Source organism: Eubalaena glacialis, chromosome 1, assembly GCF_028564815.1.
Source record: "Eubalaena glacialis isolate mEubGla1 chromosome 1, mEubGla1.1.hap2.+ XY, whole genome shotgun sequence".
Classification (NCBI taxonomy): domain Eukaryota; kingdom Metazoa; phylum Chordata; class Mammalia; order Artiodactyla; family Balaenidae; genus Eubalaena; species Eubalaena glacialis.
In genome coordinates this window covers 20,083,073-20,110,691 of record NC_083716.1, presented here as the reverse complement: position 1 = coordinate 20,110,691, position 27,619 = coordinate 20,083,073, and the positions used below count along the sequence as shown (strand labels likewise).

Below are 27,619 nucleotides of genomic sequence, written 5' to 3'. Positions count from 1 at the left end.
TGAAAAGCTACTTTTTAAAGAAAGTTGCCACTGTTACTCTGAGGGCAAAAAAAAAAAGTGCTGCATGACCTGTGTAAAATTTGAATTTAATAATGAATTTATTATGAATGTCCTACTTTGTGTTTATTAATGCAGATAACAAGGAGAATTGGCAGACTTGAAGCATGAGTTCAGATGCTAGCCAAGGCGTGGTCACTACTCCTCCTCCTCCCAGCGTGCCTCACAAAGAGAGGTATTTTGACCGCATCAATGAAAATGACCCAGAATACATAAGGGAGAGGAACATGTCTCCTGATCTACGGCAAGACTTCAACATGATGGAGCAGAGGAAACGAGTTACTCAGATCTTGCAAAGTCCGGTGAGTCAAAATAATTTGAAGGCTATAATTTTTCTTCCTCTTTGGAAACCTTAATACAATGATACTCTCAGGTTAGAAGAGGAGTGGAGGAAGAGTGACTAGTTGTCCCCAATCTTTCAGAGGCAAAATAAGCACCTAATTTATAAATTTAATTTGCAAGGCTTTAATAATAAACTAGTATCGTCTTGGTGGGATAAATTTTGAGTGATTTCTGAGTGTAATGTTTCATTAAAGGAGGGCAAAAGATGCTACTGAACTCAAGGATCCCCATTACAGACTGAATATCTGTGAAGAAAATAAAGGTATGAGTGAAGTGTTAGGAACCAAGAAATAGATACACCCCATGAACATACTTTCTTCTTCCTTTGGGTATCTTGACACTCAGAGCAGCGTAGGAAGACTTAAGGTTCATGAGGATGTCTGTGATTTGGCAGCCTAATGTTACATACACCTAATGTAGGCACATGTATATGCATACGCACCAAACTAACTAGATTAAACATGGATTCTAACCTTAACTCAAGCTGAAAATTCTGTCTGCACAGTAATATCCAGACTTTGTAAATCATATTCAAGTGATTTAAGTTTCTTACAAACCTTTAGTGGAATTGTAAAGGTCACATATAAGTTTTAGAAAATGAGTGAACAGCTTGATTTAACATGCAAAATGAATTCATGGCTTTATGTATAATGAAGATCATGGGCCCCTTAAGACACAGTTCAGCATACATAGACCCACGATGCCCAGGTTGGGGTTATATTAGATTTCCAACTTAGGTACTGAAATAAACACCAAGACATAGAACTGCCTGAGGTGGCCCTGGTGAATCATTTTTGTTGTGCCCTTGTGGATTTAATCACAGAGACTGAGTCCAAAGCCAAAGGGGAATTCCACTCCTGAGTAATTCTCCTATATCAGTGGCCTAGATAAAAGCAAGTACAAGTTATAAAAGCAAGGCAAGCTTTGAGGAATTTAAGTATAGCTTAAATGTAAAGCTATCCTTTAAATAAACCCTTAAAGAAACCTTTTCCCAATGAAAAGGAGACTAACCAGAAAATTCATCATGAGGGACTAAATGTTCAGTGCTTTCTTTTATGCAGACTAGTTTCTATGTTTATAAATACTTGAAGAGCATGCTAATTATATAGATATATTTCCTTCTATAAAGAAACTCCACTTTGAAGAACAAACTCATTAGCCAAAGGATTATGGTGATATATAGAATAAAGTAACTGAAAGAATGAGATGAAGTTCAGATTTTGTTCAAGATTATTAAATATTGAGATTTCTTTGGAAAGTGCTCCAAAGAGGATCATTCAATTCTAACTAAAGTTTAAAAGGAAAAAGTACCAAACTACATTTCTATGCCAGGGATTTTTAAAAATAATTTCTCCACGAAACTAAGGACAGTGTAACAGTGAGGAGATTACCTAATGTTTTTACTTGTGTATTGCTACTTGTAGATTGGCTTAAAAGTATCAATTTTACTTATGCCCAGGGGAACTTAATGAAAGAATGGGAAAGGGCAGGTATATAGATTGTCATTTCCATGTTCATATAGCAAGAGTGATAATTTTTAGCCCAGAGAGAAACAAAGAAAATTTAAAAGAATTGTGGATTGATCATTTTTTTCCTAGATCTTTGCTAGTGAATTTAAAATCTTGTTTGTGAAAGACTTGGAAAAGTGTATACATTTTGTCTTTCTGCCATGTTTTAGGACAATGGCTTTCAAATTTCTTTTAATACAACAAACTTTTCACCACAGGAAATGATACATGGTGGCCTGTATTGCTAAATAACAAAACCTAGCAGCTTAAAACAACAAGCTTTTATTAGCTTGTCATTTCTGTGGGTCAGGAATTCAGGAGCAGCTTAGCTGAGTGGATCTGGCTTAAGGTCTCTCATAAAGTTGCAGTCAAGACATCAGTCAGGGCTGCTGCATCTGAAGGCTTGACTGGGGTGGAAGTTTCTGATCTTAAGATGGGTCACTCACATGACTGTCAGCAAAAGGCTACAGTTCCTTGCCACATGGACCTTAACCTGAGGCTGTTTGAGTGTTCTCCCCCAGAGGAAGTATCTGAGAGCAAAGAGGGGCCTGCAATGCCTTTTATGTCCTAATCTCAGACATTAAACACCATCACTTCCACCATATTTATTAGTTAGAAGTGAGTCACTAAGTTCAGCCCATACTCAAGGGGAGAGGAATTAAGCTCCACCTTTTGAGGGGAGGATTGTCCACTCTGTGATCATAATTTATTTTAAAAGTATCACAGTCTGCCACAATTTATTTACCTTCCTTCCACATGCAAAGTACACTCACCATCTCCTAACACCCCTGCAAAAGTTTCATCCCATTACAACATTAGCCTGAATCCAGAATATCATCATCTAAATATGGTCCAAGTATAGATGATACTCCTCAAGTGTAATTTCTTAAGTACAGTTCCCCTCAGTCTATAGACCGGAGAACTAAAGAGACAAGTTATCTGCCCCACACACACCCAGTGGTAGGACAGGCAAAGATAACTGCTATAGACATTCCTGTTCAAAAAGGGAGAAAATTGGGAGTACAAAGAAGTCACTGGTCCATAGCAATTCTGAAATTCACCTGGGCAAATGTTTGGCAGTTCCCTTGATGAAGACTCAGTCCTTCTACTTAGTAAGAATGAGTCTCCCTAGTTCTTGGCTCTGCCCTCTGAGCTTTTGGTTCCACTCTCTGAATCATCCTTCCTTTTCCTTAAAAGGTAGCCTGTGTTTGCAACTGTGTATTTTTCTCACCCTGTTTCCTTCTTGTAGAGCTTTTAGAGTTCAAAGACCTCTTTCCTTTTTGTACTCTCTTTGTTTTTTTAAGTCCAAGCTTGTAATGTTTCTGTGAATATAATCTTCTTAAAACCTTTGTGTGTCTCCTGTGAATATTGGGGTTCACTCTGTTAGACAAAACCCATAACCAATAAAGATCAAAATCAAAGGTATTACTAATTCATGTTTGTAAGAAACAAATTTGTAATCCTTCTATTTTAATTGCTGAGTTCATTTGGGAAGAAAGGAAATCAGGAGAGAAACTAATAAAAGCAAAGTGTAATACTTTTTTTAAAGCACTTGCTATGTACAAGGCACCTATTATGTATCAAATCCTATTTAATCCTCAAAACAACTCAATCAAAGAAGTATTACTATCCCTAGTTTACAGTGGAATAAACTGAAACTTAGAGGCATTAAATAACTTGCAGAAGTTTTTACAAGCTTAGTTAAATGGTGGGGTCTGGATGTAAACTCCAAAGCTCACACCCTTACCCACTAGGCTGTACCACTTAAAGCATTCAATAACTATGAAAAAATTCCACTCATATATTATTGTTTCATTGTTCTTCAAATTCTCTTGCTCAAGTTAATTCAACCCAACTCAAGAAGAGTTTCGAATCATAAGACATTCTGGTGTCTGTAAATTTGGATAACAAGCATGACACCTTATTGCCTTGAGCTGAGAAAATAAGAGCAATTTGTCTCATCCTAACTCCAAGTTATTACTTCTTTCTAGGAATTTCATGGCCTTTTGTCTTTTTTTTTTTTTTTTTTAATTTAAGAAAGTATTTTTCTTAGAAATTAAGGGCTGGCGAGTAAACTTGTTTAGCTAGAGATTTTGTTAATGCACTCGGGAGAATCCATAAGTTTTCTTTGACCAATATATTCCTCATATATATGTCTCTGATGACATATATATGATTGCCCTTGTCTCGGAATGAAGTGTCCAGGGCAAACTGCTAGAATTAAATGATGGACCTCATCAAAGTTAAAGAATCATGTAAGTTGAAAACTAATAGCACGTTGTGCATAGTAGGTATTTAGTAAATTCTGAATACATGGATGGATATATGAATAGCTGAGTGGGCTTTGAGTCATTAAACACTTGAATGTTGTCCAACAAGCTCCTACTGAACTTGACTGCTTAAATGACAATCAGTTGGTGGGTTTCAGAAAAAGAAACCGTATCACTTAAGATACGTATCTTAAGCCGTATCACTATAAGAAGCAATTTAGACTTGTTAACAGAAGTGTGTAATGTTACTCTGAAAGATAGGACAACAGGAGTGTAGGTGGTGATTGCTCAGGCACATGACACACTAACATTTCTTAATAAAAGGGCAGTGTGTAATGCTTCAAACTTATTTTAAAGATAGGAGAAACTTCAAAGCCATATACATGTTAGAATATCACTGTAATCAAGGCCTAAAATGTTAACAGATCACCTCAGTTAGAATAGTTGGTCAAAATTACCATGATTTATCTGGTCACTTCAGAAGTTTCAGATGCAAGTATTCTTTTTAACTTTGTTTGCATTTTTATTTTATACCCGCTTTAAGAAAAGATATTATTCTAACCTTTAGCTTTATATTAATTAAGACACATAGATACAGGAGAAAGATCATCCAGAAGAAAATTTGGTTTATTTGTGTTTTCTCCTTTCAACAGGACCAGTGGTAATCTATTTCCAAATGAATACATTTCTTAATGGAGAAATTCTAAGTAAGTTTGTTATGCTCCTAATCCCACTTTAGGAGAGATCTAAGAACATAATTGCAGGGTGCCTTGGGAGCAGCAAGTCTGTAATCTGTTTTCCTTTTTGCTCTAGTTTTTCTTTCTAGTAATTACTATGAGGTAGAACATCCAGATGTGGATATTTAAAATCCAGTTCTGATACTTAACCAGTATTCTGTTAACTGATTTTCGTAAGTTAGACATTACTTATAGGTCAGTCTATGTAATTTTTTTAGCTTTAACTAAAATAATCACATCAAGTCAGTTTCTTTTATCAAATTGGTTCTCTTTTCTGTGATTTAAAAATAAAAAATCTTCCATCTATTGCCACTTTCTCCTGAAAGTTCTGATCTTAGATGCAGAAGCCTTAAGATCTGATGTTTCAAATTACTCCTACTTTTGGTGTATAGTATACATGAATATGTAAATACTTAAAGTATATACTTTAAGAGTATACTTAAAGTATACTCTGACCTTACATGAATCTCAAATCTCTGAATCTTTTGTGTTTTTACAAGTTTATTTTTATCCATACCTTTATGAATTCAAAGTTTACAGGATCACTCCTTCAACATTGACAGGAGAAGTATCAAATGAAACAGGTGCGATTCAGAGAAGGCTTTAAAGGCAGGCACCCTCTCTCTAACTTAAACATTTTGTTTTTCACCTAGTGATTTTTTTTTGTTTAACCACACTTTTTTGGACATGTGTTTGATGAGAGAGCTGTCCAAACTATAATGTTCTGGGGACAAACCAAGTTTTCAAGTAGGATTTTGTTTGAGTTGAAGAATTAAAAATGTATAACCTTCTGTGAAGAGTCATTTCTTATTTTAAAAAACTGAATTTCTCCCATTTGATGATGGACAAGCCTTATTACACAGGAGGAGTTTCTCATTCAAGTGACAGACTGATAAGACTGTTTTCTAGAACTTCAGATTCCAGTGCTAATAACCTACGAAATGGATCTTTGCTATCGTTAACTCAAGAGGAGATCAGATTCTTTGCATTCTTTCCTTATATCTAGGAAAATATAGAAAAGAAGCTCTAACTTACGATTATAATAATTGAGCACTGAGTAATTGTGTCCAGGAGACTCTAGAAGTGTGAAAGACACAGTCCCAGCCATCAGATATTACTGTATAGTAGAGTATGAAAAATAAATCACAATCATGGTAGCTACCCTAATTGTAGTATAGGCAAATGTTAAAATAATTCAAAGTGGGGTGAGAAGAGAAGAAATATGGAGATCCCTCCTAACTGTGGTGATTAAAGGAGAGACTTCAAGGAGAAGGTGACATTTTAAGACGAGTGTTGAGTAAAGGGTAAGAATTCATCTGGTAGAGGAACAGTAGAAGCCAGCATTTCCATTTGAAGAAATACAGTGAGCAAGGATAGAAAAGTACAAGTTGTGATCAGAGAATACTCAGCAAACCTCATAGGCTACCAGAGCATGAGGTAGTAATGGGAGATACAGCCAAAAATTGACCTAACAGATTGTAGAGATCCTGGAGTACCAGACTGTTGTGACCTAAGTTAGAGGTCAGCCCATTTTCTCATCATTTCCAGTTTTAATCTGTTTATATAAATGTTTTATACATGCATATATGCATATAGCGTTTGTTTTGGATCTTGGCTCACCACCACTTAATAGCTATGTGACATTAGGAAACTCACTTAACTTGAGCTTCACTTTTCCTTGTTGGTAAAAATGGACCTCACATGGTGGTTGTGACAGTTTAATGAAATAACATAAAAGCATGTAGTGCAGTGCCTAGCACATAGTAGACAACTGTTTTTGTGGAAATGTATACATAGGGTTAAATACAATATCACTAACTTAAAGCATTTTTATGCTTTTGTGACAACACTTTGAAGATTATAGTCATAATTCATTAGACTGTATTTTGGGTTTTGAAGGCCTTAAAGAATCTATCACCCCGATGGCACTCTGCCTTATTCATGTTCATGTATTCATGTATTCAGGGACTGCCTTCTCTTCTCTGTTCTTCTCTATCTGAGAAGGAAGACGGTTTATGCTGTAAAACCACATATGTGTATGTGTTGTTTGATATTTTAACCTGACTCTTCTCTAGTAGAGACCCTAGGGAATTGTTGGTTTAATCTGACTTCAGAAGCCCCAGCATGTGATCTTGCTGCCCTGCTTATAAGTGAGTTTCTCATTCTGCTCTGGTGGGAGAATTCCTAGCTATAAGAGGGCAAGTTTTGGTACTCCAAGATCTGCTGTATAATTTTTTTGCTTTATCTATCATTATAACCTAATGCTCTAATCTAGCCTAAGAGGTTTACTCATATTTCTGATCACAGCACACCTGCTGCCTTATTAGCTGTACAGGCATACCTAAGAGATATTTCAGGTTCAGTTGCAGACCACTGTAATAAGACAAACATTGCAATAAAGTGAGTCACACGAATTTTTTGGTTTCCCAGTGCATGTTGAAGTTATATTTACACTATACTGTGGTCTATTAAGTGTGCAGTAGCATTGTGTCTAAAAAAACAATGTACATACCTTAATTTTAAAATAATGCTGTTGGAAAAATGGCACTGATAGACTTGTTCGGCACAGAGTTGCCACAAACCTTCAATTTGTAAAAAACACAATATCTGCAAAGTGCAATAAACTGAAGTGCAATAAAACGAGGTATGCCTGTGTTTGGTTTCAGTGATAGAACCCATCTCTGATAAAATTAGGCAAATATCTGTGCCCAACTGAGAGTTCGAGATTTGAATCTGTATTCCATTTACTTGTTAGCTGTGTAACCGTGAGCAAGTCATTGCCTATTTCAGGACTTTGTTGTGAGATTCAAATGAATCAACTGTAAAGGATTATTTTATTAACATTGAATTTTAGTAGGAATATGATTAACTATCCACCATAAAGGCAAGCAAAATTTTTATTATTTTAACGAAAGCTTAAGTTTACTGATAAATTTTAAAAACCAGCTGAAACAATTTTATATCATTAGTAAATTTTATACTGATGGTTTTATGGCTTAGGTAATTATCTGAACAATATTTCAGAAATATTTGAAACATAATAACTGAGTTATAAATTTTCATGACAAAAAAATATTAAATCTTTTGGAATAGAAGAATTCATATCTGTTGAAGCACTGTCAACTATATAAAAAGGCTGGGGACATTTCATTTACTTTGAAAATTATTTTCTTCTCCTATACTGCATAGAAGCAATTCACTAGCCTTAAAGGGGAAATTCATATTTTTTTCTTAATTAATTTCAGAAGGGCTTATACATTCCTCTGTGACACCATGGATCATCTCAAAGCTTTAGGATGGTACTCACCATACTATGGGATTAATGGAAGTAAAAAGGCATTTTCACTGATAAATAAAGCATTTGACCTGAGTCCTTGCCTCTGACATTTACCAGCTCTGTGACCTCTGTGAACGAATTTTTCAACCTTTCTTATTTAGCTTTCTCAATCCACCCAGCAAAAATTTCTCATCAGGGTCATAAATAGTCGTGATTCTCTTGAGCAACTAGTTGGGGTTTTTTTTTTTTTTTTTCTTAAAACCCTTGTAAACCAGCATATTGAGCGATTGTGTTGATTCATGTTGGCTGCTGGAGACTTTAGATAAAAGTTGGCCCATCTCTAGCAAATGATACAATTTTATAGTATGCTCTTTGTATCTTAACCTCATTCCTGGCTCTATCTTACCTTCATATGCCTATTTTCTTGTTAGCTTGATTTTTCTTACCTATATTTTATTTATTTTCGTGTCATGTTAATCTATGGAATCTGCCTTAAATTCTTCCTGGAATAACATAAGGTGCATTCAATAAAATAAATTATGCCTACTTCTCAGAGCTATTGTGATACATACAGTAGGTATAAATTTTCTTTTTACACTGAATCAAAGAATATTGGTTATAGCTGCTTTGAACTGTGGAAGGTTTAAATAGAGTTTGGTTTTGAAGGGAAGATAGTTTCAGAAGAGCATTTTGGCCCATTGCCAGGTATCTAGAAGTTTTCTGTAGTTTATATAAAGATAAATGAGTATATCTGGAAGATTCTTTTCCTTTCAGCCTTAAACATGGTAAAACACTCATGTTATTCATCAGTATGAATGCGTCCATCCATCTTATATGCAGCTCACAACCATTTTATGTTCACAAGGTCTTAGAAATGTATTAATGGAGTTTTCTGATAAATGTAATGTGTCTTTGTAGAGAATATTTTATACGATAGTTTCTCCGGTTTAAATCATGTATTTAAATGAACTAGATAAAAGTCAATGGAATTAGATGTTTAGAATTTTTTTGTAATTATGCTAAGGATTTACATTTAATAAGCCTTGAATTTGTAAAAGAAAAACCATGTTTAACTGGTATAAACTGCTCTATGAACTCAGAATTCAAATATGGTCACAACTAGTATTTTTAAAATTAATCATTCAAACATCCATTTGCTGTATGAGCAGAAAGTTTTCTAAAAGCAACACGAGCATGAGTCAGTATTGGTTCTAATATGTACTACCACCTCATGGCCTCACAACCACATTTCCACTTTCACTATGGGCTTCTCTGCCATTATTTAAATTTTTTTTAAAAGTTCTTCCTTCTGAAAACCTCAGAGGTATTCAGCCATCCTCTAAGCAAAGCTACATCTAAGCAACTGCTCCAGGAGATCTTATTCCCAGCCTTCTGAGGAGGGCTACTCTCAACGACTTGAAGGAGAGTCACTCTTCTAAGGAGGATTTCCCAGTGATCTCCATGGTGTTTATATCTACCCCTCTTGGAGGTAATGTTTCCAAAGCAGTTTTCTGCCTTCTCCCTCTTAGGTGAAGTGGGAACAAACTGAATTTAATTTCCAGCAGGGCATTCTGCTACACATGTAACCAATCTCAAATGGAAGAGCAAGGTCTAGATGGTTTATATTGCAAGAGTCTTCATGTTTAAGATGAATGAATATAAGCATGAGCAAGAGAATAAATGATGAATTTAATAAAATAAGTGTTGGTTGGGTGTGATAGAAATACAAAACCAGCTATTTCAACTAATGTGAAGGATTGGGAGATGTTTCAAATAATGAATCATATTAGCAACTCAAGGGTTACTGGAATAGAAAATTTTCTCTTAATGTTCAGTATTTTTATTTATATAAATACTGCTTCTGCCACACATACCCCACCCCCCGCAAAAAAAAAAAAAAGAAAAGAAAGAAAAGCAGCGCTCCAGAACAGGAACATACAGTACCCAAAGTTGGGGGGGAAAGTTCTTTCTTTAGCACAGTGTTGCATAAGGGGAGTAATCAGCTCTCAGCTTTTATAAGTTTGCTTGCAGAGTTTATAGAGCTACGGAATTGCCATGGAAATCGTAAAATGGAAGCCATGATTTACTATGTCTCAGTGAAAACTTTTGCTGGGAGTTGCTATAGTCAGAGTCATGCCCCATTCAGATAAGAACTCTGTCCTAACCTAGATAATGAGCTGCGAGGCAAGGAATGGGTCTCTTTTTACATCAGTCTGTACTTGGTGCTCTAGTTGCATATTATTAACAAAGTTGCTTTTACCTATACCTGTCTATTATAGATGTTGTAATAGCTCATTTGCTTTGAGATTAAGAATGCCTAATGATTTTCCCTCCCCTGAAAGCAAGCTTCTTGCTTCTTCTTCCAGTGTTTTAATTTTATTATTTTGTGTTTTATATTTGTTTTAAAATAATGTACATGAAAGCTATTCAAGAGAGGGATGGGGGAAGAAGACTGATTACATCAGAGCAAGTTATGTTTGGGTCGTTCTGCTCCAAGCGAGATGCATGTGCTCAGTGATTATTTTTGTGTATTACAGGCCTTTCGGGAAGACCTGGAATGTCTTATTCAAGAACAGATGAAGAAAGGCCACAATCCAACTGGATTACTAGCATTACAACAGATTGCAGATTACATCATGGCCAATTCTTTCTCGGGCTTTACTTCACCTCCCCTCAGTACGTCAGTTTCGTAAAGTTTAAAAGACCGTAATTTCATCTCTACTTTGTACACTGCACATTTCTAGCAGCATATTCTGATCTGGTTCAGTCCTTAAGTTGATAACATCTAATAGTTAGAGTAACATAGTGTTAGGATCTCTTACTTTTTCATACCAACCAGACATTTATTAGACTTTGTGAGGATTACAAAATAGTTATAAAATGTGGTCCCTGCCCCAGATAAATGCGTATTTGAATTGAGGAGACATACAGTGAATGCACAAAAGCTTAAAACTGCAAGGTAACTGTAGAGGAAAAAATTACAAAGCAGCTCGTAAGAAATTGTCTAATGACCTTTTCTAAGTCATCTTGCTATGAACTCAGAGTTGGAATTGATTATTGGCTGAAGTAGACTGAGAGAACTTTGTGGAAGAAGAGAGGCCTCAACTAACCAGACTTTAAAGGATGGAGCAGTTAGAACTTGGTGTAAAAGGGTTTAGGAAATTTTATTCATTCAACAGTTCTTTAGTGAGAGCACCAATTTAGTGGACTGAACACTAAGGATACCAAGAATCATAAGGCGTTGAGTCCAAGCACTTTACATCTCAGGGAGACATGCACAGAACTCACTGCTGTACCAGGGCAGGTACACAGAGTCCCAGACCGTCAGGGACTTTTCATTTCCTTCTCTTTCTTCCTTTGTTACTTCCTTTTTTTCCTCTTTGGTTAAAGATTTACAAACAGGAGTTCAACAAATTCAAATACTTCCCAAATAGAGGAATGGTATGAAAAGAGACATGACGGTGGGAACATGCAAGGTGAGGGTAGAACTCCTAAGTGGATCAGTATGTTGGGACATACATACTGGTTAAAGAATCTTTGAAAGAGTCCCAAAGTGAATTATAAGTGCTTGAACTAAAGTAGTAGTTGCAGGTAAAGGAAGGAAGAGATCAGTGAGAAAGGCATAGCCAAGGAAGAGGAGAGAAGACTTAGCAACAGGTTTGAATGTGGTGATGGCGGGGGTGGCGGATGGATGGTGAGAACGATGAGTTCCAAAATCACTCACTCTTCCAGCTTGGGAGAAACATTCTACCAGAATCAACAGGAAAATTAAAATGTTGAGCTAGTTTGGTTCACTTTTTCTGTAACATTGATTATCTGTCATGTGCCATGCATCCTAACAAGAGTCCATAAGGGCTAAGGGATAAGAGGTCCACGATAGTACCACACAGGCCTGGAAAAGAATTCTAGGAAAGAGGTGGGAAATGGTGTCCAGGAGAATGAAGACTGAGCGAAAGTTGAATTCAGCAATTGGGTCATTAGAGATCAAGACTAGTTTTTGTTGCTTGGTGAGGGCAGAAACCAGACTGCTGTTTGACTGCATTCTTAAATATTTTTTGTTTGAATAAAAGTCAAAAGAGGTATTAGAAAGGTACAATAGCTTTCTGTTGAGATCTTTTCATCATAAAATTAGCAATAACCTCAGTATTAGTAACGCTTTTACCATTGGGATCCTGTGACCATTTTTCCCCAGTGGTGTGAGCCTGACTCCCTAACATCACTCTCGAACAAGTACTAGATGAAACAGCAAGGCGATAGCTGATACGTATTTTTACTCTCAGTGTACTTCTCTGAAGGAAGATAAGCTAATGCAACATTGTGTGGGCTGATAAGTTTCAGATCATCATTTACAGGCTGGGGCACTCTTGGACTCAGGCTGCTTCCTGGCAACTAATTTTCAGGTAAGGAATTATTTGACCTGAATCTTTCTCCACAATTTTTCCTCTTTTAGGTCTCGGCATGGTCACGCCTATCAATGACCTTCCTGGGACAGATACATCCTCGTACATGAAGGGAGAAAAGCTTACTCGCTGTAAACTTGCCAGCCTATACAGACTTGCAGATTTGTTTGGATGGGCCCACCTGGCAAATACATATATCTCAGTGAGTCCTTCGTCTTTCAGTTCCTTTTTCTAAAATCCCAACTTAAAGGCAGCTATACTCTCCTCACCTTTACTCAGAAGTCTGGTTTTCAGGCCTTATTCTCTGAACCTAGCACGCTGGACCACAACCTCATCCTGATATAAACCTTATGTTTAAGGGAGAGGCTGCAGTTACCCCAGCGTACTTCTCCATTTGTTATCTGCATTGTTTCCTTAATTCAGACCAGTCGCAGAACCTATCCAGGAAGAAATCCTCCTGGCAGAATTTTCTCTCTCTGTGTTAATTATATCTGAGAGTCAGTGATATTAAAAAATGCTTTAAAAAGCACTTGGGGCAGGGAAAATAGAGGGGGCCAGGGAAGTTTCCTCTCTCGTCTGTATTTTTTAAATATATTTTTCCCATTCATCATCATCTTGTTTTCATGTTGCCACACTTGGACACAAGACAATATTTGGAAGCAAAAAGTATGAAAATATTGTGTGATGAAAATGGCACAGATGTGAGGTGCAGTCTTCCTACAACTTTTCATCCCTTCCTCCAGCTATTCCTTGGTTTCCCCTTCCAGTTCCACCTTAATTCGTTCCTAGGAAGAGAATCTATTCTCTTTCCTTTGCCCATTTCCCCTTAATTTCCGTATTGTATTGGGTTGAACAATACTGGCATTCGTTTCTCCTGCATGTAGCTGACCCTAAATAACCTTAGAACCCCCAAAATAACACTTTTAGGTAAGTCCAGTAAATGAGAAACTAATGTCAGAATTTTTTAGCAAGTACTTGAGGGCTTGAGGGAAGAAAACTTTTCAAGGAAAGTTTCATGTTGCACAGCTTTAATTTCTGCTTTGTTTTCCCCCCCAGATATCTTACAGTTATTCATTGTAAATATATTCCTAGTCATGTTTACACTGCAAAATATGAACACCTCATAGTAAATCTGTATTGTTTTGTTTTGTTTTTTCTTTCTCCCAGGTAAGAATAAGTAAGGAGCAAGACCACATAATAATAATTCCCAGAGGCCTGTCTTTTTCTGAAGCCACAGCCTCCAATTTGGTACAATTTTCATTCCTATGTTACTTTTTCTGTGCTTCCTTGTACTTTTCTGACAGATTTTAGCTTTCAATACAGGACAGAACAAGAAAAGGTATGGATGGAAGAACATTTACTAGTGAGCAGGGAAGAATTTGGAAAGCTAATGTTGATTTTTAAGAAAAGCTTTAGCGTTGAAGAAAAACAGGGTAGTTGAAGAGCCTAATAAATGAATTGGTCTAATCAGTTAACCTATTCATGTTTTGAAGAGAATCTTGATTTTTTTCACCCTGTACTCTCTGTAATTTGTTTTTTTAAAAAAAACAAAAAACAAAGAAAACCCCACACACACAAAGTCTGTATATTTTATAGCTAGATTTAAACAAAGTTCAGTTGGTGTGAGTATAGGGTCTGACATTCTAGCATTTTATTTTTCCATGATTGTACCCCGAGCCACTGTCATTGGCCTCTAGAAGAGTAGGAACTACGTTGGTTCTGGTGCTATAGTGTTAATTAGCAAATGAACATTTTCCAGCCAGTTCAGTAAATGCCAGACTTATCCAGACCTTCAGTGAAAAGCTTAAGTTATTCAGTTTCTTGGAAACTGTGCTTCTTGCTAAATGCTAAGTTTTGTTGCAGACTACCTGTTTTTGTAAATAAAATTTTATGGGAACAAAGCCACACCCATTCTTTTACAGTAGTTTGTGGCTGCTTTTATCCCACAGTGGCAGAGTTGAGTAGTTGCAACAGAGGCCCACAAAATCTAAAATATTTGCTATCTGGCTTTCGACAAAAAGTTTGCCACCCCCTGGCTTAGCTCATGAAACACAGGAAACTTTGATGCACGTGTGCCAGTTAACTACGTCTTTCTGATTTTTCCAGGTGAAAGTCAATATAATAGGAGAAGTGGTTGATCAGGGAAGTACTAATTTGAAAATTGACCACACAGGCTTCAGTCCCCATGCCGCAATCTATTCAACACGTCCTGATGTTAAGTGTGTGATACACATCCATACCCTTGCAACGGCAGCTGTAAGTCACTGAAGGGCCAAAATCAACAATGACCCTGGGAAGTGTATTTTTTCATGGCTTTCCTTACATGATACTTTATAATCTTCATTCTTTCAGACCCCACCATTTGAAGTTATTTTCAAAGTATTAATCCTCTGCATATCCAGAAAGCAAAAGACCCTTTGGAGTAAATGCTACTGTTCTAGGAAACAACTGGAGAGATAGCATTTGCATTTTTGAACTCATCAGTTTAATAATGGGGTCATTGAGTTCTTTAGAGCAAGGCTTCTTTCCTAATATCTGGCACAGCATGTAAATTGAGTAGTATCCCCAAAAGGTCTTTTTTTTTTCTCTTGAAGAAGTGAAGAACTAAAGTGGGAGGTGGGCTGGAATGGTGAACACAGTGAATAGGCCAGCGCTTCCTGAGCTGACTGAAGAATCCAGTTCCTATGAAGGTGTAGTTAGTAACTAAGTGTGTTATCTTGGCATGAACCCAACCAAATAGGTATCCTCCATGAAGTGCGGGATCCTTCCAATTTCTCAAGAGTCCCTGATCTTGGGAGATGTCGCCTATTATGACTACCAAGGGTCACTTGATGAACAGGAGGAGAGAATTCAACTGCAGAAAGTTCTGGGGCCAAGTTGTAAGGTATGTAGTAGAGTTTCTATCTAAGGAGCTATTTTTGTTGCTGTTACTGTTGATGAAAGCAGTGTGAGCTATGCCAGTTATTTAAAGTGATTGCTTTGGGATTCTATTTTAGGTGCTGGTACTCAGAAATCATGGTGTGGTAGCACTTGGAGAAACAGTTGAGGAGGCTTTTCATTACATTTTTAATGTGCAGATAGCCTGTGAGATTCAGGTAAGAAAAATTGTTTACCCCCCTCTTTTTTTTTTTTTTTTGCTTTGTTATTTGTTGTGTTGGGTATTGTGTTTACTTATTTCCAGAGTTCTATCAGTTGGTGGCTTTTTGTTTTGTTTTGTCTTTTAAGAGAAGTTCTGCTTCACTTGAGTAAAAAAGGGTTAACTGAGATATCTCTTGAATTGAAAACAGGAAGAAAGAAAATTAAAATTCATATACAGACACACCAAATCTAAGTGCTTCATAAACATCATTTTCCTCATAATCCTACTTTTTAAGATGGTATAGTTGCACATTTCTCCATTTTCACCCTCTAGTGATGTGGTACTAATTGAGAAACAAAGGTGACTACCAGTTATCAAAGATCAGCTGTGCTGTGGCCACTTTTATAAAAAGTGTAAGAGCAGTGCCAGAAGTTTTATGAACTCATGCAGTTTCCAGCAATGCCACAGCCTCAGCCTCATTATTATGATGGATTACTTATTAGCCACTTTTTCCCCAGAGAAGCTGAATGCATTTAATGGCCCTAATTTCCCCCTTTAAGAAAAATCAAGCAGATTCTCTTGAAGCAAATGGTAATAATCTGAATTTATTGGAAAGGCCGCAAAAAAGGGGGAAAAAACTTTTTCTACGAACTTGTCTTAACAACCACCTTGTTTGTTCTTTTTTTTTTTTGCTTTAATGGTCGCTCTTCTTCTCAAATGAGGCTATGAAAAGCTTAATTATATTGAGATAATGAGCTGACTTCCGCCTAAATATTCTTAAATTCACAGTATAGTGTTTATATTCCTTTAAAATTATAACTGTCAACAAAAGTATTAACTGGATTGCCATGGGAAAACTGCAAGGAAAGAACTTTAAAGTTTGGCAAGAGAATTCAGTTTCTTGAAATATATTAAAAGGTATGGCTCTAAATGTGTTTTCCATCAGGGAGGGTCAGAGTCCTGGAAGGTAGAGATAGATGGAAAAGATACTTCAGCTGCCTGCTTTCACAAGCGTATTTCTTTGTTGGCAGCCCGGAGGGAAGTGTTACAGATATTTGCTGAATCAAACTTATGCCTCTTTAAAAGTGAAATACTCATTCTAGTCTTTACAGTCCTGTGCCTCTATATTTTGCCATTGATTACAGGTGCGGGCATTAGCAGGGGCAGGTGGAGGAGACAATCTGCTTGTACTGGATCTTCAGAAGTATAAAGCTTCCACTCACACTGTGGCAGCATCTGGAGGAGGAGGAGTGAATATGGGTTCCCATCAAAAATGGAAGGTTGGCGAGATTGAGTTTGAAGGGCTGATGAGGACTCTGGACAATTTGGTAGGTGAAAAATTGAACATAACCTTGATTTCATGTTTCCAGATTCAAGAGCAGATGTTTCCATCTCCCTTTGGTTTTGGAACACGCTCCTTACTCCAGAGTGTGACCCTAGGAAGGAATTCAGTGTATTTTAAGAATCAGTGAAACATGCAACTGTCGTCTTATCTTAGTTATTAGCCTCTTGCACTAAGAGTCAGAAGGCAGATTGCCTTCAGACCCAGGAACAAATACTTAAATGAGCACTGAGATTTGGCCTCCAGAAAACCAGTTTATATCTAGGAAAATGTTTCTGGTGAGCAGTTTTGAAATTACCTTTGTCAGGAACAGTTGTGTGAGTGGAAATTGCTTTGTCAGCTGAAATCAGTTTTAACCAGATCTTGAAATTTGCTTAATTTTCAACTCTAGTGTTATGTGGAGGTTATATGGAGTTTGGAAGGATCTTCCCTGTATTTGTTTTTCTGTAAAAGGGTCTTATTGAATCATTTGTTTAAGGAATTAGACTCTAAATGCTGTGTTTGGTACAAGCTTGATAGCTTCAAATGTGGTTTTTCCCTCCCCTAGGGATATAGAACAGGCTATGCTTACAGGCATCCTCTCATTCGAGAAAAGCCTAGGCACAAGAGTGATGTGGAGATCCCAGCAACTGTGACTGCCTTTTCCTTTGAAGATGATACAGTGCCACTCTCTCCTCTCAAATACATGGCACAGAGGCAGCAGCGTGAAAAAACAAGATGGCTGAACTCACCAAATACCTACATGAAAGTGAATGTGCCTGAGGAGTCTCGGAATGGGGAGACCAGTCCTAGGACCAAAATCACAGTATGCCCCTACTTTACGTGGTTTGCCTTTACTAAATATTTCGCCTAGTTACTGATGAATTGAATGGTCTATGTTGAAAATATTGGGGAAGTAGAATATAACATTAACAATAATATCGCTATAACTTATCAGGTAACCTTTGTGCAAGGCACTTTGTTCTAAGTGCCGTACATGAATTATCTCATTTACTTCTCCTAATATGGAAAGGATGCTCTTTTTCTCCTCCATTTTATAGATGAGAAAACTGAGGCACAGAGGGATTAACTAATCATTTGTGAATGGTAGAATCAGGGTTTGAATGCAGGCAGTCTGACTCTGGAGCCCAGTGTTACCCATTGCATGATACTGCTTTGTAGTTTATATTGTACTTGTGAATCAGAACTATAAAAGTTATCAACACCTAACGGTGCCAGATTTTGCAAATTACTGCACATAGGCAAGATCTTGTAGATAAAGATACAGGTTATCTTAAATTTTTCAGCATTTTGTCTCAGATTTGGTTTAATTTTGGAGTGCTTATCACTAAATATTCTATAGATACTCAAAATTGGTTCATCCTATCATATAAATCAGTAGTATTTAATATGGAAATACCTAGGCGTCAAAGTTTTTTTTTCCCCTAGTCTATATTGATTTCTTATCTCCTAGTAAAAGAACATAAGTTTCCCAGAATTAATTTTATTGACAGAAACTAATGGCCAGTCATCATTAATCTTGATGAATATTAGCTTTCTTTAAGGGATATAATGGGTAAATGAGAAGAATTATTTAAGGCTCTTCCACCCCTGTGGTGCCATTATACTATAGATTACTACAAGATTATCCCCTTTGTAAAATGCTGGTCAGGGGCTTGGCCCATTCTGTCAGCCAAAAATAAAAATGAAATCTGGAAAACTAAATCTTAAGAGATTTCTTGAGTCCTTTTTGATGACTTCTTAGCCATCATCACTTAAAACTTGAATGCAGGTGGCAACTCTGCATGTGAGTTAATGTGAGATCAAGCTCTATATGCTTGAAATATTTTCACCAACATATGTAAAATGCCAAAAGAAAAAAATTTAAATAGGCATAATTTAGTATTCATGTGAATAGTAATGACATTTGTTTGTTTTTAAGTGAATGCTTATTCTAACTAGTATGGGAGGTACACTAATTGACCACTAAAAACTACTCAGTGAAATTCTTTAAAATATTAGCAGTGTATGCACCCACCCACTGGAGTCAATAAACAGTGGTCAAGAACCTACCATATTTCCTTAACACAAAGCTTCATTCTAGAAAATTTTTGATTCTTTAGTGGATGAAAACAGAGGACTCTTCAAAAGTTAGTAGTGGAACACCTATCAAAATTGAAGATCCAAATCAGTTTGTTCCTTTAAACACAAACCCGAATGAAGTACTAGAAAAGAGAAATAAGGTAAGACACGGTCGATCTTCTGTGACTAGAGGAGGTCTTTTTATGCTGTTTTATGTTTAAATCACTGGTGACTGAATCTGATTAATGCTAAGCTTAGAGGTTTAAATACAGAAGAATTTGAAATTTAATTCTGTATAATTTTAGCTTGTATTGAATACCTCCAGCTCTGTTCTAGTTTCTGGTGAGTGGGCTATACGGGGAAGAAGTAAGTATTAGACATATTTCTGCTGTATTAGTGAAAAATGTAGTCCTCTAACAGTGTAAGACAATAGGAAATCACACATCAAGAAGAGTGGAGGAGATTAATGTGAGTTGTTATGATGGTAAAAGAGGGCTTTGTGGAGGTGGGAATTAAAGAGGCTCTTACCCTGGGGGTGTCAAATAGTAAGCCAAAGGTCACCTGCAGAGTTGCCCCCAAGAACTTGTTACTGTTTTTCAATTCAGATTCGAGAACAAAATCGATATGACTTGAAAACAGCAGGACCACAATCTCAGTTGCTTGCTGGAATTGTTGTGGATAAGCCTCCTTCTGTAAGTCCATAAAGCAATATGATCTTTGTTTTCACATTAATTTCTTTGCTTTTTAAATATGAATATCTGTCTTTACTAAAGTTAATATAAACACAAGTTAAAAAGTCAAATAATCCCCAAGACTTAAAATGTCACCTTCAGTTCCCAATTTCTAGGGGCAAGGACTTTATTCTAGCATATACCTTTGTTTCTAAAGAGCATCTTTATTCTGCTTTTTCTTGGTTTATCAGTTTTAGACGTCAGCTGTATTTCATCAAATCTATTTCATCAACTATGAGAAGTACCATTATTTTATGTATCACTAAAAGAGAAAAAAACCTAATTGTAAGAAACCAATTATAAGATGAATCCCAATTTCAGGATCAGAAAATGTGGGAGAAAAGTGCATCTTAGAATTAATGAAAGACAGTAGTGACTTCTTTTATGGACTATGGGGACTTAGCCTGTTTACACAAGGCTTCCCTTTTTCATTCTCCTAGTAAGGTTGTACCACAATGTTTTGTCTAGTCAGCTTTCAGTGTTTATATTTTTAAACGCTTACTGCTGAGCCAGGTAGTATCCCATGATGACATTTCCTTTCTTATACAACTTTTCTCCCCTTGGAGAAAAAGTTGCCTCCTTTTTTCAATGGCTTAGTACTTAGGATACATTGGGCTTAGTTCTTCCCAAACTTTTCTTAATATTATTTTCCATAGGGTCAGAGGTAACAGGTAATCTCTCAGTTCTAGCCCTTTGTCATTGTCATTCTGGTCCAGATCTGGACTAGGTGCTCTTCAGGCCAGATGTACAGGCCCATCCTGAGGATTCCTGTGCTTCTCACCATGTAGTCCTGTTTCCTGCATCGTATGTCTCCTACTTAAGAAAGGAGACTCCTTTCTTACTCTTTTATCATTGAGCGCATCCTCTAATAGCTTTCTGGGAAAGGATACATAGGAGGTAACAGTCTGAAAACCTGTATTCTACCTTCAAATGTGCATGTAATGGATACAGAATTCTAGTTTACAAATAAAATGAAAAGCATCACCATATTATCCCCTAACTCCATATCATTGTTAAGAAGTAGGAGAGTATTGTGATTCGTGTACCTTTGTGTAGGCTTTTTTTTTTTAAGACCTTTTCTGCATTCCTGCTGTTCTGAAATTTTATGATGGTGTGCTTTGTAGTAATTTCTATTTAGTCTCCACTTTTAGCATGTAGTAACCCTTTTCAATCTGCAAAGTCATGTCCTTCAGTTCTGGGAATTTTTTAAAGTATTTCTTCAGTAAGTAGTCCTTTTCCCTTCAATTTCTTTTTCTGTCAGGATATATATACTGTTAGTTGGATCTCTTTGACTAAGCCTCTGATTTTTTTCTTTCCTATTTTATATCTCTTTGTCTTTTAATCCCACTTTCTGGGAGATTTGCTTGACTTTATTTTCTAAGCCTTCTATTTAATTTTCTATTTTGATTTTTTTTTTTTTACTTTTTAAGACTTCTTATTCCCTGAATGTTCCTTTTTTTTTTTTTCTTTTTAAATAACATCCTGGTCTTTCTGGATACAGTATTTTCTCTTATTGCTCTAAGGGAATCAATTTTAAATTTTCTTCGGCTGCCTTTATTGTCTGTTTCTTCTGAGTTCCCTTTTTCTTCTTAATTCTGGTTTCCTCCATGTTGGAAACTTTCCTCAAGTGTCTGGAAATCCGTGGTAGTCTGTCTGTATTTAAGAATGAGACACTGAAAGCCAGTCAGAAGCTTCGGGTGTGTGCAGAGCTTGGGAACTGACAAGCTCCACTGTAGGGTGACTGGATGTGGACCAGGTTGATTCTTTCAGGAATGCCCAAATGTTAGTATCTGTAGTTGTTTTATCTGGGGTCATTTAATTTATCCAGAGAATCCTCTAGTCTCTTGCCAGTCTCCCACCATCATCCTGGGAACCCTCAGCTATGTTTTGTGTCCCCTAATCAGTTGTTCTGAAGAATAAGCCTCTGATCTTCTGCAGAGATGAGAAAGAAGTAAATGCTCAGCTATGTGGAGCAGGAAAGGGGACCTGAGAGTCTATCTGTTCCTTATTTACACTTCTAACTTGTCCCCGCTTTTCAGCTTTTCTTCACCGCGCCTCTGTGATACCTGAGCCTTACCAGGCCTCCACAGGGCAAATGAGCAGGTTTCTCCTTTGCAAGGCTAAGGCTTCAACTTTCTCAGCTCTTCCACCCATTCTTCCACCTGCTTTCCATCTTCCAACAATGTGTTACGACTTCTCATCCTCTGTTGTCTCATCTTCCATTCTTTTGTCCTTAAAAGTTTATACTTTTTTGTTGTTGTTCCTTTACTATCATTTTAGTGGGGTTTTGGGAGGAATTTTTTTAAATGCATGGGTTCAATCTGCCAGGTTTAGCTGTAAGTCTCATTAATTTCTTTTCTAGAGCAAATAGGTACAAGTTTATTTTCATAGCACATTTAAAGTTCTTTTGGTACAGTTTCATTTTTCTAAGACTTTTTTCAAAGGCTTTTTGAAATTCTTGGTTTTTAAGATATTTCTTAGTTATATGAAGCTTTCTAGAACTTGGCTTAGTTTTTTTTTTCAGAGTTATTAAAATTGACCTATGCAGGCTTATTGAGGAAACATCACTGGCAATTTTAGTCTATTGGATCAGTAGTCTAAAAGCATTAATCTGATATGAATATTTTAAACAAAGCATGTTACTTTATCATTTCTTATGATTTTTGTGAGGTGGGGTGTCACAAACATCATATATACATTTAAGTGTGTGTGTATGAAGTTGTGTATATATGTAAATATATATAAATAAATATATAGATATAAGTAAAGCTCTTGGTAACAAGTCATTGTTTTTCTTTGCAAGACCATGCAGTTTGAAGATGACGATCATGCCCCACCAGCTCCTCCCAACCCCTTCAGTCATCTCACAGAAGGAGAACTTGAAGAGTATAAGAAGGCAGTTGAACGTAAACAGCAAGGACTGGAAGGTTAGTTCGTTTTGAGATTAAGCCCAGGATAACCACACTGCTAACAGAGCCTCTTGAGTTGGATGATAGAGAGCAGTCAGGGTTTTTTTTTAATGTTCCTTTTACAATCAGTTGTTCCATATCCTCTCTCCCAGTCCTTACTTGAGTATAAGTAGGACTGAAATGCAAATAGCTACCACACACCATCTATGTTAACATGTAGAGAAGACTGTTTTCCTCAGAAAGCAATCTGATTGCTAGCAAAAAGTCTTCTATAGTAAAGTGAAATCCCCGGATGAGTAAAGAATCACTAGCTAGAGTAAATGTAGATACATTAATAGATTTAAACATTCAGAATATGTGGCTTTTTAAAAAAACTTTCTACTTTGACATAATTATAGATTAACAAGTATGTGGCTTTAATGCTTTGTAAAATCTCTATTGTTACTGGATGTCTCAAGATGTCAATATTTAATTTCAAAATCAAAATATAAAGCAAACTGCTAGAATTTTTATGTGACTTTCCTTAAGTACATGGGCACTCTAGTGAGGTTGCTTTTATCTGACTTCAGAGCCCTAAGCAAGGGTTGTATTTAAGAATTGTTCATGAAAATGCCAATTGAATATTAGCTCCTTTTTTCTCAAGAATAAGAGATTCTTTATAGCAAGGGTTCTCAATCTTGGGTCTTTGGATAAGCTTCAGACAGTCCATGAGCCATCTGAAAAATACATGCTTAATTTTGTACAATACAGATTTGAGGAAGGCAAGGGTGCAAGGTGGAGGGCAAGAAGTCTGTAATCCCAAAAGAGGGTAAGACCCTCTGCTTTAGAGCATCTTCAACATACAGTTGAAATTTTTATGCAAAACAGAACCAATAGTTAAAGAATCTTTGTCCCAGTTAGATATCATGTAGAAAGAACTAATGACATCTGGATCATCCAGGGAACAGTTTTTATCAGTGTGTTAGTGTCTTTGTCACAAAAGGAAGTCATCCCCTGACTCATTAATGTAATTACACTAAATGTTAGGTGATACTATTCAACTTGTTTATTCTAACATAAGGTTGGAAACTTTCTCTGTTTTTGTATTTTGTAAAATGTCCCTCTTTAATCTCTTATTTTTTGAAAGCCTAAAGATGCCAGGTAAAAAATATTGCACAATAGAACCATCACCTTTTATATATAACTTTATAGTTTCTTCCACGTTCATTATGACCTGAATTAGCTCACTCATATTGCTGACAGGAGTCACTAATTGGATATTGATCAAAAATTCAGTGAGCCATTCTGCCTCATTAATGTAGCATCATTGGTGAAGCTTTCATATTTCTTTTCATTTGGCTGCTCAATGTATTTTGGTTTTCTAACACTCTAGCAAAAGTTAAATGCATACATATCATTTGCCTGGGCTTCCACTAGCCATGCTTCCTTAAAGCATGTGTATAAAATTACCAGTAGCAGCCAGAAATGTTAACACATTAACCTCCTCTTACTGCATAATTATCGATATGTGGGATAACTGTTAGCATGCTCAGCTCATTGCTGAGGAGTTTATCATCCCTGTGTATGCAGGTATTTGATGTATGCACTAACCTCGCTGAAATCTTATGCTTCTTTGTTTTGCATGGCTTTTAACTAAACTCTTATCCAACAGATGCTGAGCAGGAATTACTCTCAGATGACGCTTCATCTGTTTCACAAATTCAGTCTCAAACTCAGTCACCGCAAAATATCCCTGAAAAATTAGAAGGTATTCAATGTAATTTCCCATAGCCTTCACCGACTTAATCTTTAGAGTCTGTCCCTCTGTCATTTGTCTTCATATAAAGAAATTGAACACCTGATACAGTAAGTTTACCATGGATTTTACTTAAAGCTCCCAATAATTTTATATTTTTTATTGAATGGGCTGCTACTTTTGTTCAACATTTATATTGACTTACCTTAATCTGGATATTGGGAACCTATAGTTTTTAAGAATTTGTGAAATTAAAATTGGTTTGTCATATGTCTTCCAATCAGAAGCATGAAATCTTTTTCAATTTTGATTGCCCAGTGACCCCAAAATTAAAGAAAAATGTACGTATGTTGTCTTCCTCATTTATACTGACTTGCTTTACAGTGAAACTGTCAAGTCATCAAACTGGACTTATCCAGCCTTCATTCTTTGGTCTAACAACTTTGTCCTCTTTATACCACTTAAGAGCATTAGCTTTATGCTAATAGGCCCATAGTCTATTAAAATAATGATCTATCTTTATTGGAATTAAAGTACATTGCTTAAACATGTCAGTTTTGTAAAATAAAGCAAGGATGTTGACTATATAAAATTTAAAAATCCTCCCCTTTTGTAGAAAACCATGAGCTGTTTTCCAAGAGCTTCATCTCCATGGACATGCCTGTCCTGATAGTGAATGGCAAGGATGACGTGCATGGTGTTGAAGACGAGCTTGCTGAGCGAGTGAGCAGGTTAACTACAAGCACCACCATAGAAAACATCGAGATTACCATTAAGTCTCCAGAAAAAATTGAAGAAGTCCTGTCACCTGAAGGCTCACCTTCAAAATCACCATCCAAGAAAAAGAAGAAATTCCGCACTCCTTCTTTTCTGAAAAAGAACAAAAAAAAGGAGAAAGTTGAAGCCTAAATAAAGTCTTTTTTGTAATTATTATTATTACAATGTGATGTTGCACATTTAAAAACCACATTTAAGTTGATCATTAATATGCAGTGGTAGATCAGATTGGGGGTATGTAGCAAACTGGACTTTAAGAACTGGAAAGAGGTTTTACTAAAAGAAAAACATATTATGAAAAACACTTTCAAATTCATCTCTCATTTCGTATGTCCAAAAAAGGTTTTGAATTTTTAAACAATTGCTAGTTTTGATTAGCTCTGCCCTCATGAAGTATTATTATAATCACCACAAACAGATATCTGTCTGAATTACTTCAGGCCTTCTACGTAATATCTGTTGGAAAGAAATTACCAGTGAACAAGCGAGAGAATTTTTGTTTCTCAAAACCTGCTTCACTTGGTAAGCAGATTATAGTTTTTTATCATGATTATTGACTGTCCCTTTTGGGTTCCCATTGTTAAAATGGGCATTAACAGAATGCTTTAAAAGCTTCTAAGATAAGAATCTATAGCATTAGTATACACTGGCACATAATTGTTTTTTTAAATTTAAGAAAAGATTCATTTGGAATTTTATTCATAGTATAAAATTTCCTCACCTGAAGTAACTTTGTTTGCAAAAAAAACACATCATTTTAGTAAACTATAATTTTTGAAAAATTCCTTTTTTATTAGTTTAGAAAGCCCCTTATTTTTCAACAAAGGGGATTTTATACACATAACATGGGTTATTTAGTTTAACTCTGGCAAAAACGATTTTTGTATGTTGAGATGTTTGTATACCATTCAGTATAAAAGTGTCTAAGCATATTAGCCAATCATTTAACAGTAGAGCACATTTGAGGCTGCTTGGTACTAAGTATACTTAAATATAATTAAAGAATCCAGGGACTTGGTATCAGAAGGGGATTAGAGCATTTAAAGGCATAACAGGATTCATATTTGAACCTTATAATGTATTTTTCTCTTAGTATCGCTAATGAATGAAGAAGCCCTCATAAAGTAACCAAATGGAAAGGAAAAGAATGAGAGAGAAAGTGAAAAATGAAGGGAACAAGAGAGGTGTCATGAGAAGAAGAATTCTAGTTCGATAATGATTCATAGTCATGATAGGATTTGAAGTGTCATTTATTTGACGCATGTCCCAAATTTCTAAAATTCTGCTTCTCTGCCAAAATCATTGTATTTCTTAGTTGATATTTGAGTTTTAAAAGGGTCAAATCCTCCTTTTAACTTGTGTATCTTCAGAAGGCGGCACAAGAAGAAATCAGTGGGTCTAATCCCACCCCCACTGTGAGAAAACTACCACTTCTTAATTTTTACCAATTTTTATTATCTTTTCAGTTAACTTTCTTTCTAATGTAAATACAAATTTAAACCTAGGCTTAATATAGTTTTTTTTCCCTTTCACCCAAGTCATGTCACAAATCAATGTAAAATCAATGATCCAAAATAGTCAGTGGGTAAAAATAATCCAAAGTATTTCTGAAGGGTGAGTTGGCGTGTAAAAAATTACACTGATTATAGTGTGTTCTGGGGCTGGTTCTGTTTGACTGTGAGGGTATGATGATGCAAAGTTGAAACGGAGCCTGGAAAGTTCATTCTAGATCTCACTAACTACTGGAATCAGTGTTTTAATCTTAGTGGAAGCTTTCAGTTGCTTAATTCTGTATTTGAGGATTCTTTTATGTTCTACATCATTTATGTTGTATTACAACGTATGTAGAAACAGTAACCTGTGAACTATGCTTTTCCATTACTTTTTAAAAATATATATTAAATGAATGCAATGTGCATAAATATTTTTTAAATGCAACAGTGAACTATTTGCACCTTTTGCTAATGCCTCTATTTACTTGCTTTGGCATAAAGAATGAGCCAGTGAACCTCTGTGTCATGTGGAAAATGTATAAATGTTATCTGATATTGCTCTTAGATGTAATGCTAATTAATGTAAAATCACAAATAAACAGTATTTTAAATAGATGGACTTGGTATCAAGAGCTTTCAATTCAAGGGTGGTTACTTATCCTGAATTACTTTGTGGACTGTTGAGTTTTGTACTGCAGTGAGATTTTGAGTAAGACTGACACTTCTGAATAAGGAATGTCCTAATACATTTATTTTCAAATTAGTTGAAAATCAACTATATAAAACCCTTCTTGTTTCAGCTCATTTTGGAGGAAATATTCCCCAAGTGACCTATTTTTTTTTCTTGATAGGATATGGCAACCTTAACTATTTCTCTGACATCTAGAGATCTTTGAAGGAC

The 27,619-nt window shown here is 36.1% G+C and overlaps 1 protein-coding gene across 5 annotated transcripts in view; it reads left to right on the top strand.

Moving 5' to 3' along the window:
- ADD3 (adducin 3) overlaps positions 1-27,320 on the top strand; it is a 124,268-nt gene extending 96,948 nt beyond the window's left edge. For 4 of the 5 annotated variants that reach the window (XM_061196478.1, XM_061196303.1, XM_061196215.1 and 1 more), the window contains 14 exons: positions 136-359; positions 10,729-10,867; positions 12,642-12,793; positions 13,759-13,839; positions 14,698-14,847; positions 15,332-15,475; positions 15,588-15,686; positions 16,816-16,998; positions 17,560-17,817; positions 19,115-19,234; positions 19,679-19,765; positions 22,608-22,731; positions 24,365-24,460; positions 25,065-27,320. In XM_061196478.1, the coding sequence (XP_061052461.1) occupies positions 165-359; positions 10,729-10,867; positions 12,642-12,793; positions 13,759-13,839; positions 14,698-14,847; positions 15,332-15,475; positions 15,588-15,686; positions 16,816-16,998; positions 17,560-17,817; positions 19,115-19,234; positions 19,679-19,765; positions 22,608-22,731; positions 24,365-24,460; positions 25,065-25,357 (2,121 nt within the window). In that variant the 5' untranslated portion in view covers positions 136-164 and the 3' untranslated portion in view covers positions 25,358-27,320. The remainder of the gene's footprint in view (positions 1-135; positions 360-10,728; positions 10,868-12,641; positions 12,794-13,758; positions 13,840-14,697; positions 14,848-15,331; positions 15,476-15,587; positions 15,687-16,815; positions 16,999-17,559; positions 17,818-19,114; positions 19,235-19,678; positions 19,766-22,607; positions 22,732-24,364; positions 24,461-25,064) is intronic. The other variant, XM_061196565.1, reaches the window with a different exon arrangement.
- The last annotated feature ends 299 nt before the right edge of the window (positions 27,321-27,619 follow it).